This window comes from Pezoporus flaviventris, unplaced genomic scaffold, assembly GCF_033815535.1.
Source record: "Pezoporus flaviventris isolate CSIRO_AGI_PZ_B2104156 unplaced genomic scaffold, CSIRO_AGI_Pfla_v1 ptg000193l, whole genome shotgun sequence".
Lineage (NCBI taxonomy): Eukaryota > Metazoa > Chordata > Aves > Psittaciformes > Psittacidae > Pezoporus > Pezoporus flaviventris.
In genome coordinates this window covers 1258600-1272578 of record NW_026892741.1, presented here as the reverse complement: position 1 = coordinate 1272578, position 13979 = coordinate 1258600, and the positions used below count along the sequence as shown (strand labels likewise).

At 42.7% G+C, this 13979-nt stretch overlaps 1 protein-coding gene and 1 long non-coding RNA gene across 4 annotated transcripts in view; both read right to left on the bottom strand.

Annotated features, from left to right (window-relative positions):
• Positions 1-13979, bottom strand: part of LOC133262200 (uncharacterized) — a 205365-nt gene that overhangs the window by 78633 nt on the left and 112753 nt on the right. The gene's annotated exons all lie outside the window — the stretch shown is intronic.
• LOC133262197 (polycomb group RING finger protein 3-like) overlaps positions 6538-13979 on the bottom strand; it is a 107456-nt gene continuing 100014 nt past the window's right edge. For all 3 annotated transcript variants that reach the window (XM_061441155.1, XM_061441153.1, XM_061441154.1), the window contains one exon: positions 6538-7927. In XM_061441155.1, the coding sequence (XP_061297139.1) occupies positions 7880-7927 (48 nt within the window). In that variant the 3' untranslated portion in view covers positions 6538-7879. The remainder of the gene's footprint in view (positions 7928-13979) is intronic.

Sequence of the window (13979 nt, the reverse complement as noted above, 5' to 3'; positions counted from 1 at the left end):
ACACTGGTTGTTTTTTCACATTCCATCACTGCTTTAATAAAAGAGTTGTGATGAACAGAAGACTTAGAAGAGGCAAAATAAACCCACCAGCAGCTTCTTTTGATTGACACACTTTTGCTACTCAGATTTTTAATGAATTTTCACCCCCTTTTTCAGCATACATATCTGGTGGGATATGGAATGTTTGTCTTTAGAGTATTCAGGGCAATTTCATAAATTACCTTTATGAGATCATCTGAAGCAGTAAAGACTATTGCTTTCCTCTTCTCAGGGAGGACTGGATCAACAGCTCCAGGAAGGACAGGTTAGTCTTCAGACACTGGGACATCATGCTCACAAGTGTGTCCTATTTCCAGTGCAGTGGTCTGGGCCAGGTCCTCTGCATTTATTGCTGAGCATCAGTCTTTCTTTTTTTCCCAATGTGTAAATAGCTGGTCACTCTGGTGGGAAAAGACCAGTTCTTAGGCTAAAAGCCTCCAGTGTAGAAGCAATTAAATTGACAGTCAGGTGACTTCAAATGTTTCTAAGAAGAACTGGGCCTTGCCAGGATAAATCCTCCTGGCTAGGGATGCAAACTGGAGCTTATCTCGGGTATTGTTAAATAACACCATATATATTGTGTAGAGAGTCATAGTGAGACTTTCTACCCTGATGAAAACCTTTCTGGACACCATACAGGATACTAAAATGTCTGTGATGCACAGTAAAAGCTTTATCAGTTTCAGCACTCTCACAAGCAGAGTTCATCAAATTATTGATCACAACCATGTTTACTTTATTAGGGGGAAATAAGCAGTTATTGCTTTCAGGTAAGTCCTCCATAAACTTTATATAGGGATATTTACAAAGCAGTTTCTGGTGGAATGGTTGCCAACAGCTCTAACACCACACAATATTCTCAGGCATAATAGACAGCAAGTGGTTGGCATTCTCCAGAGGACTTTTTACAAAATAACTTTTTCCACAGTTGCTAGGTCCTACCAGAATAGCAGAAAATGGGTGCTTCCATTGAATGCCCATGATCAAAAGCCATGTTTTTAAGGTCATCATTGACTGGATTTGCACCATAATATGACCAAAATCTCCCTGGATAGAAGAGTTCCCAGCAGCCCTGTGAGGGAGTAATGGATAAGGCTGATGAGCAAAGGGCCTGAAGTGATGTGAACAAAAGGGAACACAAAATCAACAAAACAGGGCTTAAGCAGGATTACCTCCAGCATTTGCATGTAAGCAAAGAATTGCCTACAAGGCCCCATTATAGAGAAATTCTCCAAGCACTTTCTGGGAATTCAACATGCTGGGGTGCCTCTCTGAAGTGCCTATGCATTAATGCACATAGCATGGGGAACAAATACAAGGTATTAGAGATCCATGTGCTGTTGCAGACCTACAGTCTTGGGATTGTGGAGACATGGTAGGATGGCTCCTATGACTGGAGTGTTGCGATGGAAGGATAAAGGCTATTTTTAGGAAGGAGAGGATGGGAAGACAAGGGAGGGGGAGTTGTCCCTTCTGTGAAAGAACAGTTGAATGCATGGAGATCTCCCTGGAGATGGATGATGAGCCACCTGATAGATAATTGTTAAGGATTAAAGAGCAGACCAATATGTGTAACATTGTAGTGGGTGTCTGCTAAAGGCCGCCTGATCAGGAAGATCAAGTGGATGAGGCTTTCCACAGAAAGCTTGTCCTGATTTCAGCTGGGATAGAGTTAATTTTCTTCCTAGTATCTAGTACAGTGCTGTGTTTGAGCTTTAGTCTGGGGACAATGCTGATAACATACCAATGTTTTAGTTGTTGCTAAGTAGCTCTTATCCTGATCAAGGACTTTTAAGTCTCTCATGCTCTGCCACTGAGGAGGAGTACAGGAAATTGGGAGGGAGCAGAGACAGGACACCTGACCCAAACTAGCTAAAGGGGTATTCCATACCATAGAATGTCATGCTTAGCATATAAATGGGGGGGAACTTAGCTGGAAGGGGCAGATCGCTGCTTGTGGATGATCTGGGCATTGGTCAGCAGGTGGTGAGCTATTGTGCTGTGCATCACTTGGGTTTTTTTTGAGGGATTTATTTCTTTTTCTCTCTCTATTTTCTAATGTTATTGTCATGGTTATAATTAAATTGTGTCCTGGGTTCAGCAGTAGCAGTCATTTTTCTCCTTCTTAGTAGCTGGTGCAGTGCTGTGGTTTTGACTTTCAGCCTGGGAGCAACGCTGATAGCACCGATGTTTTCAGTTGTTGCTAAGTGATATTTACTCTGACCAAGGACTTTCTGAGTCTCATGCTCTGCCAGGGAGGAGGAGCACAGGAAGTCGGGAGGAAGCAGAGACAGGACACCTGACCCAAACTAACCAAAGAGGTATTCCATACCACAGCACGTCATGCCCAGTATATAAACTGGGGGCAGTTACCCAGAAGGGCTAGATCACTTCTCGAGTCGGGCTCGGTATTGCTCAGCGGGTGGTGAGCGGTTGTATTCTCTCTCCTTGTTATTTCCCTTATCATTCTTATTATTAGTGGTAGTAGTAGTGGTTTTGTGTTATACCTTAATTACTGGACTGTTCTTATCTCAACCTGTGGGAGTTACATTCTTTCGATTCTCCTCCACATCCCTCCGGGAGCGGGGGAAGGAAGAGGGGGGAGTGAATGAGCAGCTGGGTTCTGGGTTGCTGGCTGGGTTTAAACCACAACATATTGTTATATTGTTGCATTGTTACATTGTTATATTGCTATATTGTTATATTTTACTTCATTTCTTTTCTCAACCCAGAGAATTGGGACAGGGATATCTGGGGAGATTCTGACAAGAGTAGTTCTGAAGAGGTGGAAGAACTGGAGGAAAGGAATGTGCAACCTCTTATTAAAACTGAAAGGCACATGGGTCTGCAAAGTGCCAACCCCCGAACCACACTGGGTACAACTCCCTGGTCGGGACCTGAGCTCAGTGAATTGCAAATTAATTTTTTGAGTAAACTGGGTGAAATGGAAATGGAGTATTTGTGGAGAGTCTCTCTGATGGGGGGAGATTTGGTATTGTTAAGTGATGAAGAAGCGAGTGGGGTTTGGGGTGCAGGAGTGGTTTTGAGTGATCACTCAATAACCTCCAGAGTAGCTTATTGAGCTGGGGGCATAGACCCCAGGGAAAGAGGAGAGCCTGTCACTGCTCAAGTGAAAGGACTATCAGAGCTACTGGAAGGAGTACAAAAGGTTGCTTGCATCCAAGCACTGTATGAGACAGGGTGTTGCAGAATGGCCCTAAGAGCAAGGCCATGGAGCCTTAGAGGCCTGTGCGAGCAAGGCAAGGGGCAGGCCCCACAGGTAACCGGATACCGGATGTGGGAGGAGAACGTGGAGGAAGCTGTGTGGGTCTAACCAATACTGTTGTGCCAAGGAGGAGTGGCTGAATACCACTCCTATATATAAGTGAACTGCGTCACAAATAAAGTAGAAGTTTGCTTATCACCCATATTGGGTTGGCCTGTCTGCTTCTCCTCGCCGCTTACAAATGGCGCCCGAACAGGGACCATGGAGTAATGGGCCCCGGCTACCGGGGACCCGGAATACAGGGCCCCGGTTAGCGGGGACCCGGATTACAGGGCCCCGGTTTAACGGGGACCCGGAATAAAGGGCCCTGAGTATCAGGAACCCGGAACGGCAAGTGAGCGGCGCCGACGGCAGCGGCCGGGGAGCGCGGGCAATGCTGCTGTGGTGGCGTGACGGACCCGGGTGCTTGGACTAACCGAAAGGAATCCGCCGCTGGGGCAAACCAGACACTGCTGCGTCGGGAGGCCGATCCGGAGACCGAGGTTACAGGACGATCAAGAAGAAGATGATCCGGAAAAGGCCGGCCATGAAAACATGTTGTGTATATTATTGCACAACCAATAAAAATAAATATTCTCAGGATAGATGACACACATATAACAGACATAAAAATGACACAAACAATTTTAGATAGGCTGCATCTTTTGCATATTACTTCCACAATTCATATTGAAGTTTCTTGCTAGATCATCCATTTTAAAATATTGCTCATGGGTAGTTCTTGAAAATTCTTTACAAGCCCATAAAATTACAAACTTTATTCTTAAAAAAACACACACAAAAAAAAACCAAACCACAAATGAAAATCCCCCCAAAAAACCCACTGAATGTATATATGAAAATCCCCATCTATGTTGCTTTTCAGTTTAGAAGTAGATGCTATGTTTACAGTTTAAAGATATGCCTTATAAATGAACAAAAGAATAAGCAAAGCTCTTTAGCCATACATAGCAAAGACACAAATGAAAGCCATTCAAACCTAATGTAACAGGAAGAATCTGTAAAAAGTTTTTACAGTTTTATATGCTTGCAAATAAAGCTGGACCTTTGAAACAAAAAATACTCTAATGATAAAACAGAATGCTTAATATAATAAATAATTTTAATAATGCTAATTTTTCAAGCTCCCAAATCTTAATTAAATTCACTATTAAATATTTTCTGTGAATTACCTTTTTTAATGAAAAATACATCTAGTGACACTCTGAGCCTGGGATAATTTAGTCTCATTGCCATTGAGGATAATGCTACAAGGTACCTTTTTACCACAATTATTTATTCATGTATGTGTCTGTAAAAATTACTTCACAGTAATGCTGACTTCATTAAGATCAAAATAAATTAATCATGACCTCATCAGGATTCAAGAAATATCTATACTGAGCCAAACTTTCAGATTCAAAAGTTAAATAAAAGAGACAAGTCAGTATTTATCCAATGTAATATTGACATTAAATCAACTGTTTCTTAAGCTTCAAAGTAAAACTGAACTTTGACCCTAAGACTTGCCTCTGACAGGAATTCAGCTGTAGTCTAGTCTTTCTATAAAGCTAAAAAGCAAATAAATGGTGCAGGACACCATCCCATCCCTCCCCATGGGAAATAGTTTTTGTAATGAAGATATCTATTGTGACATGATGTGAACAATAGGGTTATGGTTGGGGTTTTTTTGTTTGTTTTCTTTTTAAAAGCACTGCTGAGGTTAAACACATTACAAAAGCAGATACATACAATTATGAGTAATCACCAGCTATAGGTGTTAACACTGGCTACAGATGTGTACCTAGATAAACAGTTTTAAATATATTCGTATAGCATCGCAACAAATTTGAGTCATTCCAAACATAGTTACAAACTTGCAAACATATATTCTATACTATAGACGTCTAGAGCAAGATTTAGAACTGAATGGCAGAGAGTTTTCTGAATTTACATTTGTAACTGCTAACTTCTTTCGGTTGGAGAGCTACACAGGGAAACGCTAAAATACAAATAAACTTCAACAGCACTGCATCAACATCTGATCTTGCAATAAGGTTACACAGCGTGCATATACTGAGGTAGACCAATCACAAATATATTTACTAAACCCTTAGACTGTGGCTGAACAACGAATTAGGCATTTACATGGTCTACGGACTTGAGCTCCATGTCTCTGTCAGGTACATTAGGTGTGCATGGAGGATAGGTGTTTATAACCATATTTGCAAACTCTGGAGTCCTCACAAACTGGAACCAGCTCCTGATTTACACTGGGAAGTATACAATAATATCCACATGAAGAGCTCCAGAAAGGCCTATTATGTTAACTTACATATACATCCTGCATTCAATATTTTGTGAAAAACTGTCAAAACTAGAGACTAATTAGAACTTGCATGTCCTCTTCTGTCAGTTCTATTAATGCTAAAACCAGATAAAAGATAAATTGTAGGTAAGGGAGTCCAGAAACAGTACAGCAAAACCAGAGCAAACTTCTAATTCCATCACATACACATTCTCTAAGCCTTGACATCCTAACCCAGGTGTTCAAATGTAGTACTACCACATTATCGTTTGCAGAGATGGTAGTACTCCAGTGGCCTCCATCCCCATAGTTCAGTAGACATTCTCTTTGCATTTCTCTCAATTTCTTCACCATTCACCATCTATGGCCATAAATGAAAACAAGGGCCCCAGGGATGGAGCATTCCCAAGGAAGTTGTGAATGCTCCATCCCTGTCAGTATTGAAGGCCAGGTTGGACAGGGCTCTGGGTGACATGGTTTAGTGTGAGGTCCCCCTGCCCATGGCAGGGGGGTTGGAACTAGTTGCTCTTAAGGTCCTTTCCAACCCAAACCATTCTATGATTTGATGATTCTATTTCCTAAGACAAACAAGTGAACTTAGAGATTCCCTCTAGCAACAGCTGAACTAGGAAAAGAAGAACTGAGAAGTTCAATTAAGAAAAACACGGAAGATGAGCAGGCATTAAGATTTAGAATACTTGAATAAGCCTCTTATGAGATCAACCTCCTATTATCAAGTAACATTAAGCAATGCTTTCTTGAAAGGTAGGGGAGCACAGCCAGAAGAAGCAGGACAGTGCTAACAGGTATACTGATTTTCCTAGCCATTGACATTTTATGAAATAATAAAGTGTTTGATATAACTGCTATTTTCAGCTGACAGGAAAACTCAGAGCTGGAGGCTGCCAATAAAATTGCTTCTTATTTTCAGTTACTTAAGTCTCCATGTCAGACACGCTCACATCCATGCTATATATAATGCTATGCAGCATACAGCTTGCAGAAGTAACTCTCAACTATTAACACATTTTTATGAAGCTGACTATCTTAAAAAGCCTTTCAATCAATGTAGTCAGCACTGCTAAGCACTACTGAAGGTGGATTCTCTAAGGTGCATGCATGTCTGTACACAGACACACAAACACATATGGCAGTTTGCTTCTCTCAGGGATTGACACAAGCAAAATTATCCATTAAGGCCAGAGGGTGCCCCTGTAACCTAATCTGACCTCAGAGATAAATAGTAATTGAGTTCTAAACAGCTATGGTTTCATACAGAAAACAGTAAAAGAAACACAGAAATGGTTTGCAGTTACCTGAAGAATTTTTAACTAGTGAAATGGAAACTTGCGCAACGTCAACAAAAGGTACCCAACAGCTAACGAAATAGCAAATACTCCCTAAACTAAGATTTTATTTTTGCAAGCCCATATTATATGACATATTTGCTTTAAAACAATTTCACAAGTTCATCACTGATAAGTATTTGTTATGATCAGATGTAACTTATGCCACGGCAAAATATTAAGGCATATTTAAAAAAAATCAAGTGAACTCATTTAAAATCAACATGCAAAGGGAGGATATTAAAACATTACTGAAGAACAAACATTGTGAAAAAATAATGAAGCAATTGGATCTCCAGGCTTTTAGGAAGTTTTTAATTCAGCATAATAAATATCACCAGTCACTGTATCATTAGCTATGTTCAATGCTCTATAGAACGGCTTGATTAAAGCTCACATAATTGGGAATAACTACATAAAACAAGAACACCTCAGAAAAACAATGAAACAAGTTGTAAAGTTTAAAGACAAAAAAATAAGTAAATGTAGTAATTTGGTGTTAAAAGCAACATTTAAAATCTCTTCCATACCATTTTAACTTATTTTTATGTAACTACAAATAGATGAATTAGGCTGAGCTCCATGGAATTCTGAAGTGTTTTCACTACCTGTAAACTCAGTGCTGGTAGAATCCTGTTGAGTTGCAATTTATTTCATTTGTACAAAAATAAATAAATAAATAAATATATATAGAGAGAGAGAGTTCAAAAATCCATGAAGCAGATCCCTAGAAATATTCAGGACAGTCTGCTATAGAAGCACTATAAGATTCCAAAATGATTCTGCTGGTTCATGTCATATGAGAGTTGAGTGCTGCACTAAGGTGTGAGATGACAGTCTCTGAAAAAAAAACAAAACAAACCCAAACCAAAACAACACCAAAACAAAAAACCAAATGTCCAGAAGGACAATAAAGTTCTCCTACAGCAAGTCCATTTTGGGTCTGTAATGTAGCAGTAGAGGTGCTTTCTGCAAGACAGAATCATCAGACAGGTTAAGGGGCAAATGCAAAATGCATTAATATACTTTATACATAAAATCTGTTTCATAAATTAAAACTCAGAGAGACTATCTCAGTAGCTATATTCCCAAATTTCACCAAGATACCTCACCTACAGACCTCCCCCCCCCCCACCCCTCCATTAATCCTTCTACTTTTGTCTTGTAACTGATCATGTTAAGAGTAGCTAACTAACACTAGATCTGGCCATTTAGAGTAGAACCTGTTCTCAGCAGGAGCCAATCACAAACCCTTGAGGGTTTGCATAAGAGGAGGGCAAGTAAATAGCAAGTCTCCAGAATGTGCCTCGATCTCAAACAATTCATGAATTTCCCAAGCCAGATATAGAGCCTTATATTAACAGTCCTCACCCAATACTTCCTCTGTGAATTTACCCATTGCTTTTTAAAGCCATGTAAACTTTTAACATCTACAACATCCTGCAGTACAGAGTTCTACAGTTCAAGTTTACACAACATAAAGAATGGTCATAAAAGCCTCTTCTACATGAGTTTGTGTGAATTAACTTATTAGGTACTTATGTGCATGGATGGAGCAACAGTTACCTGAAAAAAGGAGGCCAAAGAGAGGAAAAGTACATGCTGAAAATCGCATTATGATTGACGTTGGAAGGGACCTCTGGAGGTCATCTGGTCCAAACCCCCTGCTCAAGCACAGTCACCTAGAGCAAGTTGCCCAGGACTATATCCAGATAGCTTTTGAATATCTCCAAGGAGGCAGACTCCACAACTGGACAATCCCTTACAGTGCTCAGCCACCCTCACAGTGAAAAAGTGTTTCCTGATTCTCAGATGGAACCTACTGTGTTTCAGCTTGTTATCATTGCCTCTTGTCCTGTCACTGGGCACCACTGAAAAGAGCCTGTCACTGCCTTCTTTGCATTCTCCCTTCAGGTATTTATATACCTTGATGAGTTTCCCTCTAAGCCATCTCTTCTTTAGACTAAACAGTCCCAGGTGTCTCAGACTTTTATCATACTAGAGATACTCTAGTCTATTAATCATCTTCGTGGCCCTGTACTGGACTCCTTCCAGTATCCCCATGTCTCTCTTGTACTGGGGATCCCAGAACTAGACACAGAATTCCAGGTATGGCCTCACCAGTGCTGAGGGGAAGGAACACCTCCCTTGACCTGCTGGCAATATCTTGCCTGATGGATTCCATCTGGGTGGCCCCAATCATATGTTGATGCATGGGGATGTTCTTCCCCAGGTGCAGGACTTTGCCATTCCCCTGGTTGAACTTCATGAGGCTCTTCATGAACTTTTTGAACTTCATGAAGACAGTGTGTGAACATCTCCCAAGGACCAGTAAGTTCCTGAAACTAGCTGTCCTGTTGAACCCACAACACCTGATAAACACAGAACACCAAGGGGCTGCTTAAGGTCAAGGCCATGAGCAAACACTGGCATTAATAATGGGTTGCACAACTCAGACCACATACAAGAAAGTGTTCACTGCTATATGTAGATGAAAGCTATAGGATTATATATACACTGGAGTAGACAAGAGACCACTAAGGAATTTCTGAACACCTACCTGAAAGCCACTAGCATGTTGGTATGATTCTCTACTAGAGAGATGGAGTTGGCCTACCTACTGTTGCTCCAATCCAATAATTACAAGAACATGTGCACAAGTGAATTATGTTTCCTGGTGAAATCCATCAGCGAGGCCTGAGGGAGCTGGTGAATGAAGTTGCTAAAAGACACTTAGCACTTGCGCAAAGCTAAGTGCAAGGTCCTACACCTCGGTCAGAGCAATCCCAGGCATACCTACAGGTTGGGTGGAGAAGAGTTTCAGAACAGCCCTGCGGAGAAGGACTTGGGGGTGTTGGTGGATGAGAAAATGAACATGAGCCGGCATTGCGCGCTTGCGGCCCAGAAAGCTAACCGTATCCCTGGGCTGCATCAAAAGGAGCGTGACCAGCAGGTCGAAGGAGGTGATCCTGCCCCTCTGCTCTCGTGAGACCCCACTTGGAGTACTGAGTTCAGTTCTGGTGTCCTCAACATAAAAAGGACATGGAACTGTTGGAACATGTCCAGAGGAGGGCCACGAGGATGATCCAGGCGCTGGAGCACCTCCTGTATGAGGACAGGTTGAGAGAGTTGGGGCTGTTCATCCTGGAGAAGAGAAGGCTGCGTGGAGATCTCATAGCAGCCTTCCGGTATATGAAGGGGCCTGCAAGGATGCTGGGGAGGGACTCTTCCTTAGGAACTGTAGAGATAAGACAAGGGGTAATGGGTTCAAACTTAAACAGGGGAATTTTAGATTAGATATAAGGAGGAAGTTCTTTACTGTGAGGGTGGTGAGGCACTAGAAAGGGTTGCCCAGGGAGGCTGTGAATGCTCCATCCCTGGCAGTGTTCAAGGCCAGGCTGGACAGAGCCTTGGGCGACATGGTTTAGTGTGAGGTGTCCCTGCCCAAGGCAGGGGGGTTGGAACTAGATGATCTTAAGGTCCTTTCCAACCCTAACTATTCTATGATTCTATGTTTGCTATTAACACAGTACAATTACTTATCCACTGGATGGAGTTAGTTTTCTTCATAGCCGCTGTCCTGGGTTCAGAGTGAGTGAGCGGCTGCATGGTACTTAGTTGCCAGCTGGGGTTAAACCATAACAGAGGGTCTTATGGTGGTGTGTTTTGGATTTGTGATCAAAACAGTGTTGATAACACATCCATGTTTTAGATATTGCTGAACAGTGCTTGCATAGCATCAAGGCCTTCTGTTTCTCACAATGCCCCATGAGTGAGTATGCTGGGGATGCACAAAGAGTTGGGAGGGGAGGCAGTAAAAGCTGTGGAAAACCTCCTACACGAGGTAGTGAATTGCTTATTCTTGGCATGTTGAAACCAGCATGGCCTTATTGCTTGCGATCAGTATGCTGCTGAATGTGTTTCATGTCTTGTTTAAGGTTAAGCAACTATTGAAAAAAACACCAAGAGATCATCCCCAAGGCTGGATAGTTATTAGTGGCAGGGTGTGTGGGACAGTATGAAGCCAAGGAGCTGGGATCTCTTTCTAGGGAAGCAAAAGTTGACAAGGTAATTGGGAAAAGGATGCAATCCCTCAGCCTCTGGAGGCAACTCCTGTCAGCTGTGAAGGAAAGGTATCCCTTTCAAGGAAGATGTATGTATCCCGGGGAAGTGGTCAGTAATGGAGAGAGGTATCCAGTACCTAAGGGAACTAGCTGCACTACAGATGATTTATTTTGACCCGAACAGTTACCCACAGACCCAGGCCAAGCCCATTACACACCAGTCGTGGTGGAAATTCATACAAAGTGCGCCATCATCATATGCCAACTCATTGGCAATAATGCAGTGGAAAGATGAAGAGGCACCAACAGTGAATTAATTAGCTTGCCAACTGCAATACAAAGAAAACCTCTTTTCCTCCCTACGGTCTTATGTCTCTGCTGTGGAAAAACTGTCTGAACAATGTGAGAAACTGTTGCAGGAGCCCCAGCAGCAAAAAGAGGAGACATCCTACTCCCCACCATAGGGAGCAGCATCTCAGCTATTAATAGTAAGCTTTCTTCTGCTCAAGAGGAAGTATAAAGAAGGTACACACCACAGGGTACCCTGTGGTTTTACCTGTGGAACCACGGAGAGGACATGAGGAAGTGGGATAGAAAGCAGAACCATCTAACCTCATACCTCTTCATTTTTCTCATTGGAGAGCCAACCAATGAAGGAGATATTCCTCTGTGTCTCTCCCACTAGGCTATTTACAGCAGCATTTGAGAATTTTGAAAATTTTGAGTATTCTTGGGATGCTGAAACCATCCTGGCCCTATTGCTAGGAAACAGTACACTGCTGAATATAGTTCAGATCTTGCTTAGGGTGAAACAGCTATATGTGGCTACTCCAACCCCCATGAGAATCACTGCAGCTTGAAGGAGAAAAAGAGGGACTCAAACTCCAGAGACAAGAATTTTGGCTACTTTACCCCATGTGAAACACACTTGTAGTTACTCAAATCCCAGTGGAAGAACTATGGCTCCTCAAACCCCGGCGACAAGCACTGGAACCACTTCAGTCTTCACAGCAAGCACTGTAGCTACTCAAACTGATGACCAGTACCATGGCTATTCAAACTCCAGCAACAGATACCGCAGTTATTTTTACCCCCATAACAAGCACTGCAGCCACTCAAACCCCAGCGGCAACTATGGTGGCTATTCAAACTTCAGCAACAAACACTGCAGCTGTTTTAATTCCTGTGACAAGTACTGCGACTACTCAAACCCCGACAATGAGCATGACAACCACTCAGACCCTGGCAATGGGTGATATATTTGAACAAGAGAACCAACCCATGTCAGTATCAGTTGCTTCCATGCACAAGAGGAAATGGAAATGAAAACCAAATTGTTTAGTAAAGGAAGATGAAGAAGGGCCAATACCAGAACTAGAGGGTCCATTAGCAGAACTAGAGGAATCATTACAAGAAACAGAGTAAGAGGCAGAACAAGAGGTAACCTCTCGATCCCTGTCCTTGACTGAGCTGCATAATATGCGAAAAGATTTCAGCCATCATCCAGGTGAGCACATCATCACTTGGGTGCTCCAGTGCTGGGAAAATGGGGCCAAAACTTTCAAATTAGAGGGTAGAGAAGCCAAGCAGCTGGGATCTCTTTCTGGGGAAAGGAGAATTGACAAAGTGATTGTGAAAGAGAAATGAATACTCAGCCTCTGGAGGAGGCTCTTGGTAGCTGTGAATAAAAGGTATCCCTACAAGGATAATGATATATGTCACCCAGGCACGTGGACCACGATAAAGGCCTTCAGTTCCTGAGTCATTCTAGAAATGATTTATCGTAAGTTGGACACCGAGCAGCCACCCACAGATCCAGATGAAGGTGAATGTAGATGACTCATGTGGTGGAAATTTACACAGAGTGCACCATCATCATATGCAAACTCATTTGCAACAATAAGCTGGAAGGAAGAAGCAGCACCAACAGTGGATGGAGTCATCAGTTCCAGGAGTTTGAAGACAATCTCTCCCCATCCATCAATTCAGCTGTGGAAAAAACGTCCTGGGTATTCCAGCAACTGAGAGATGATCTATCCAGCTCCAAACATGCACAGATATGCATCTCAGCAATTAGTAGTAAGCGCCCTGTTGCTCAAGAGGGAAGACATAGAAGGTACACACAATGGGGCACCCTACAGTTTTACCTGCGGGATCATGGAGAAGACATGAGAAAGTGGGATGGAAAACCTAACTCAATCCTGGAATAGGAGTAAGTGAATTGCAAAGAAAAACAATTATAAATGGGGATCCTGACAGGAAAGTTCCCGTTTCAATCTCTGGTAGGGAATATCCCAGATGAAGTGAAACTTCAACACCTATGAAAAGAAATTCTAATCCTTCTGTACAAGAAGAATTTGAAGAATCTTAAGATAAGTATTAGAGAGGCCCTACCTCCAGCCAGGTGGAGGTAAGGGACAACCAGGTTTCTGGGACTGTGTGGATCAGATGGCCTGGCACATCAGTCTCACAGAAGTATAAGGCTCTAGTAGATACTGGTGCACAGTGTACCCTGATGCCATCAAGCTGTCAAGGGGTGGAACCCGTTTCTGTTCCTGGAGTGACAGGAGGATCCCAAGAGATGACTGTACTGGAGGCTGAAATCAGCCTGACTGGGAGGAAATGGCAAAAGCACCCCATTGTGACTAGTCCAGATGCTCCATGCATCCTTGGCATAGATGACCTCAGGAGAGGGTACTTCAAAGACCCAAAAGGGTACCAATGGGCTTTTGGTATTTCTGCTTTGGAGACTGAGGAAATTAAGCAGCTGTCCACTTTGCCTGGTGTCTCAGAGGATCCTTCTGTCGAGGGGCTGCTGAAGGTCAAAGAACAACAATCGCAACCACAACAGTGCACCAGTGGCAATATCACACCAACCGAGACAATCTGATTCCCATCCATCAGCTGAGCCATAGACGGGAGAGCCAAGAAGAGATCAACAGGACCCACTCACCTTT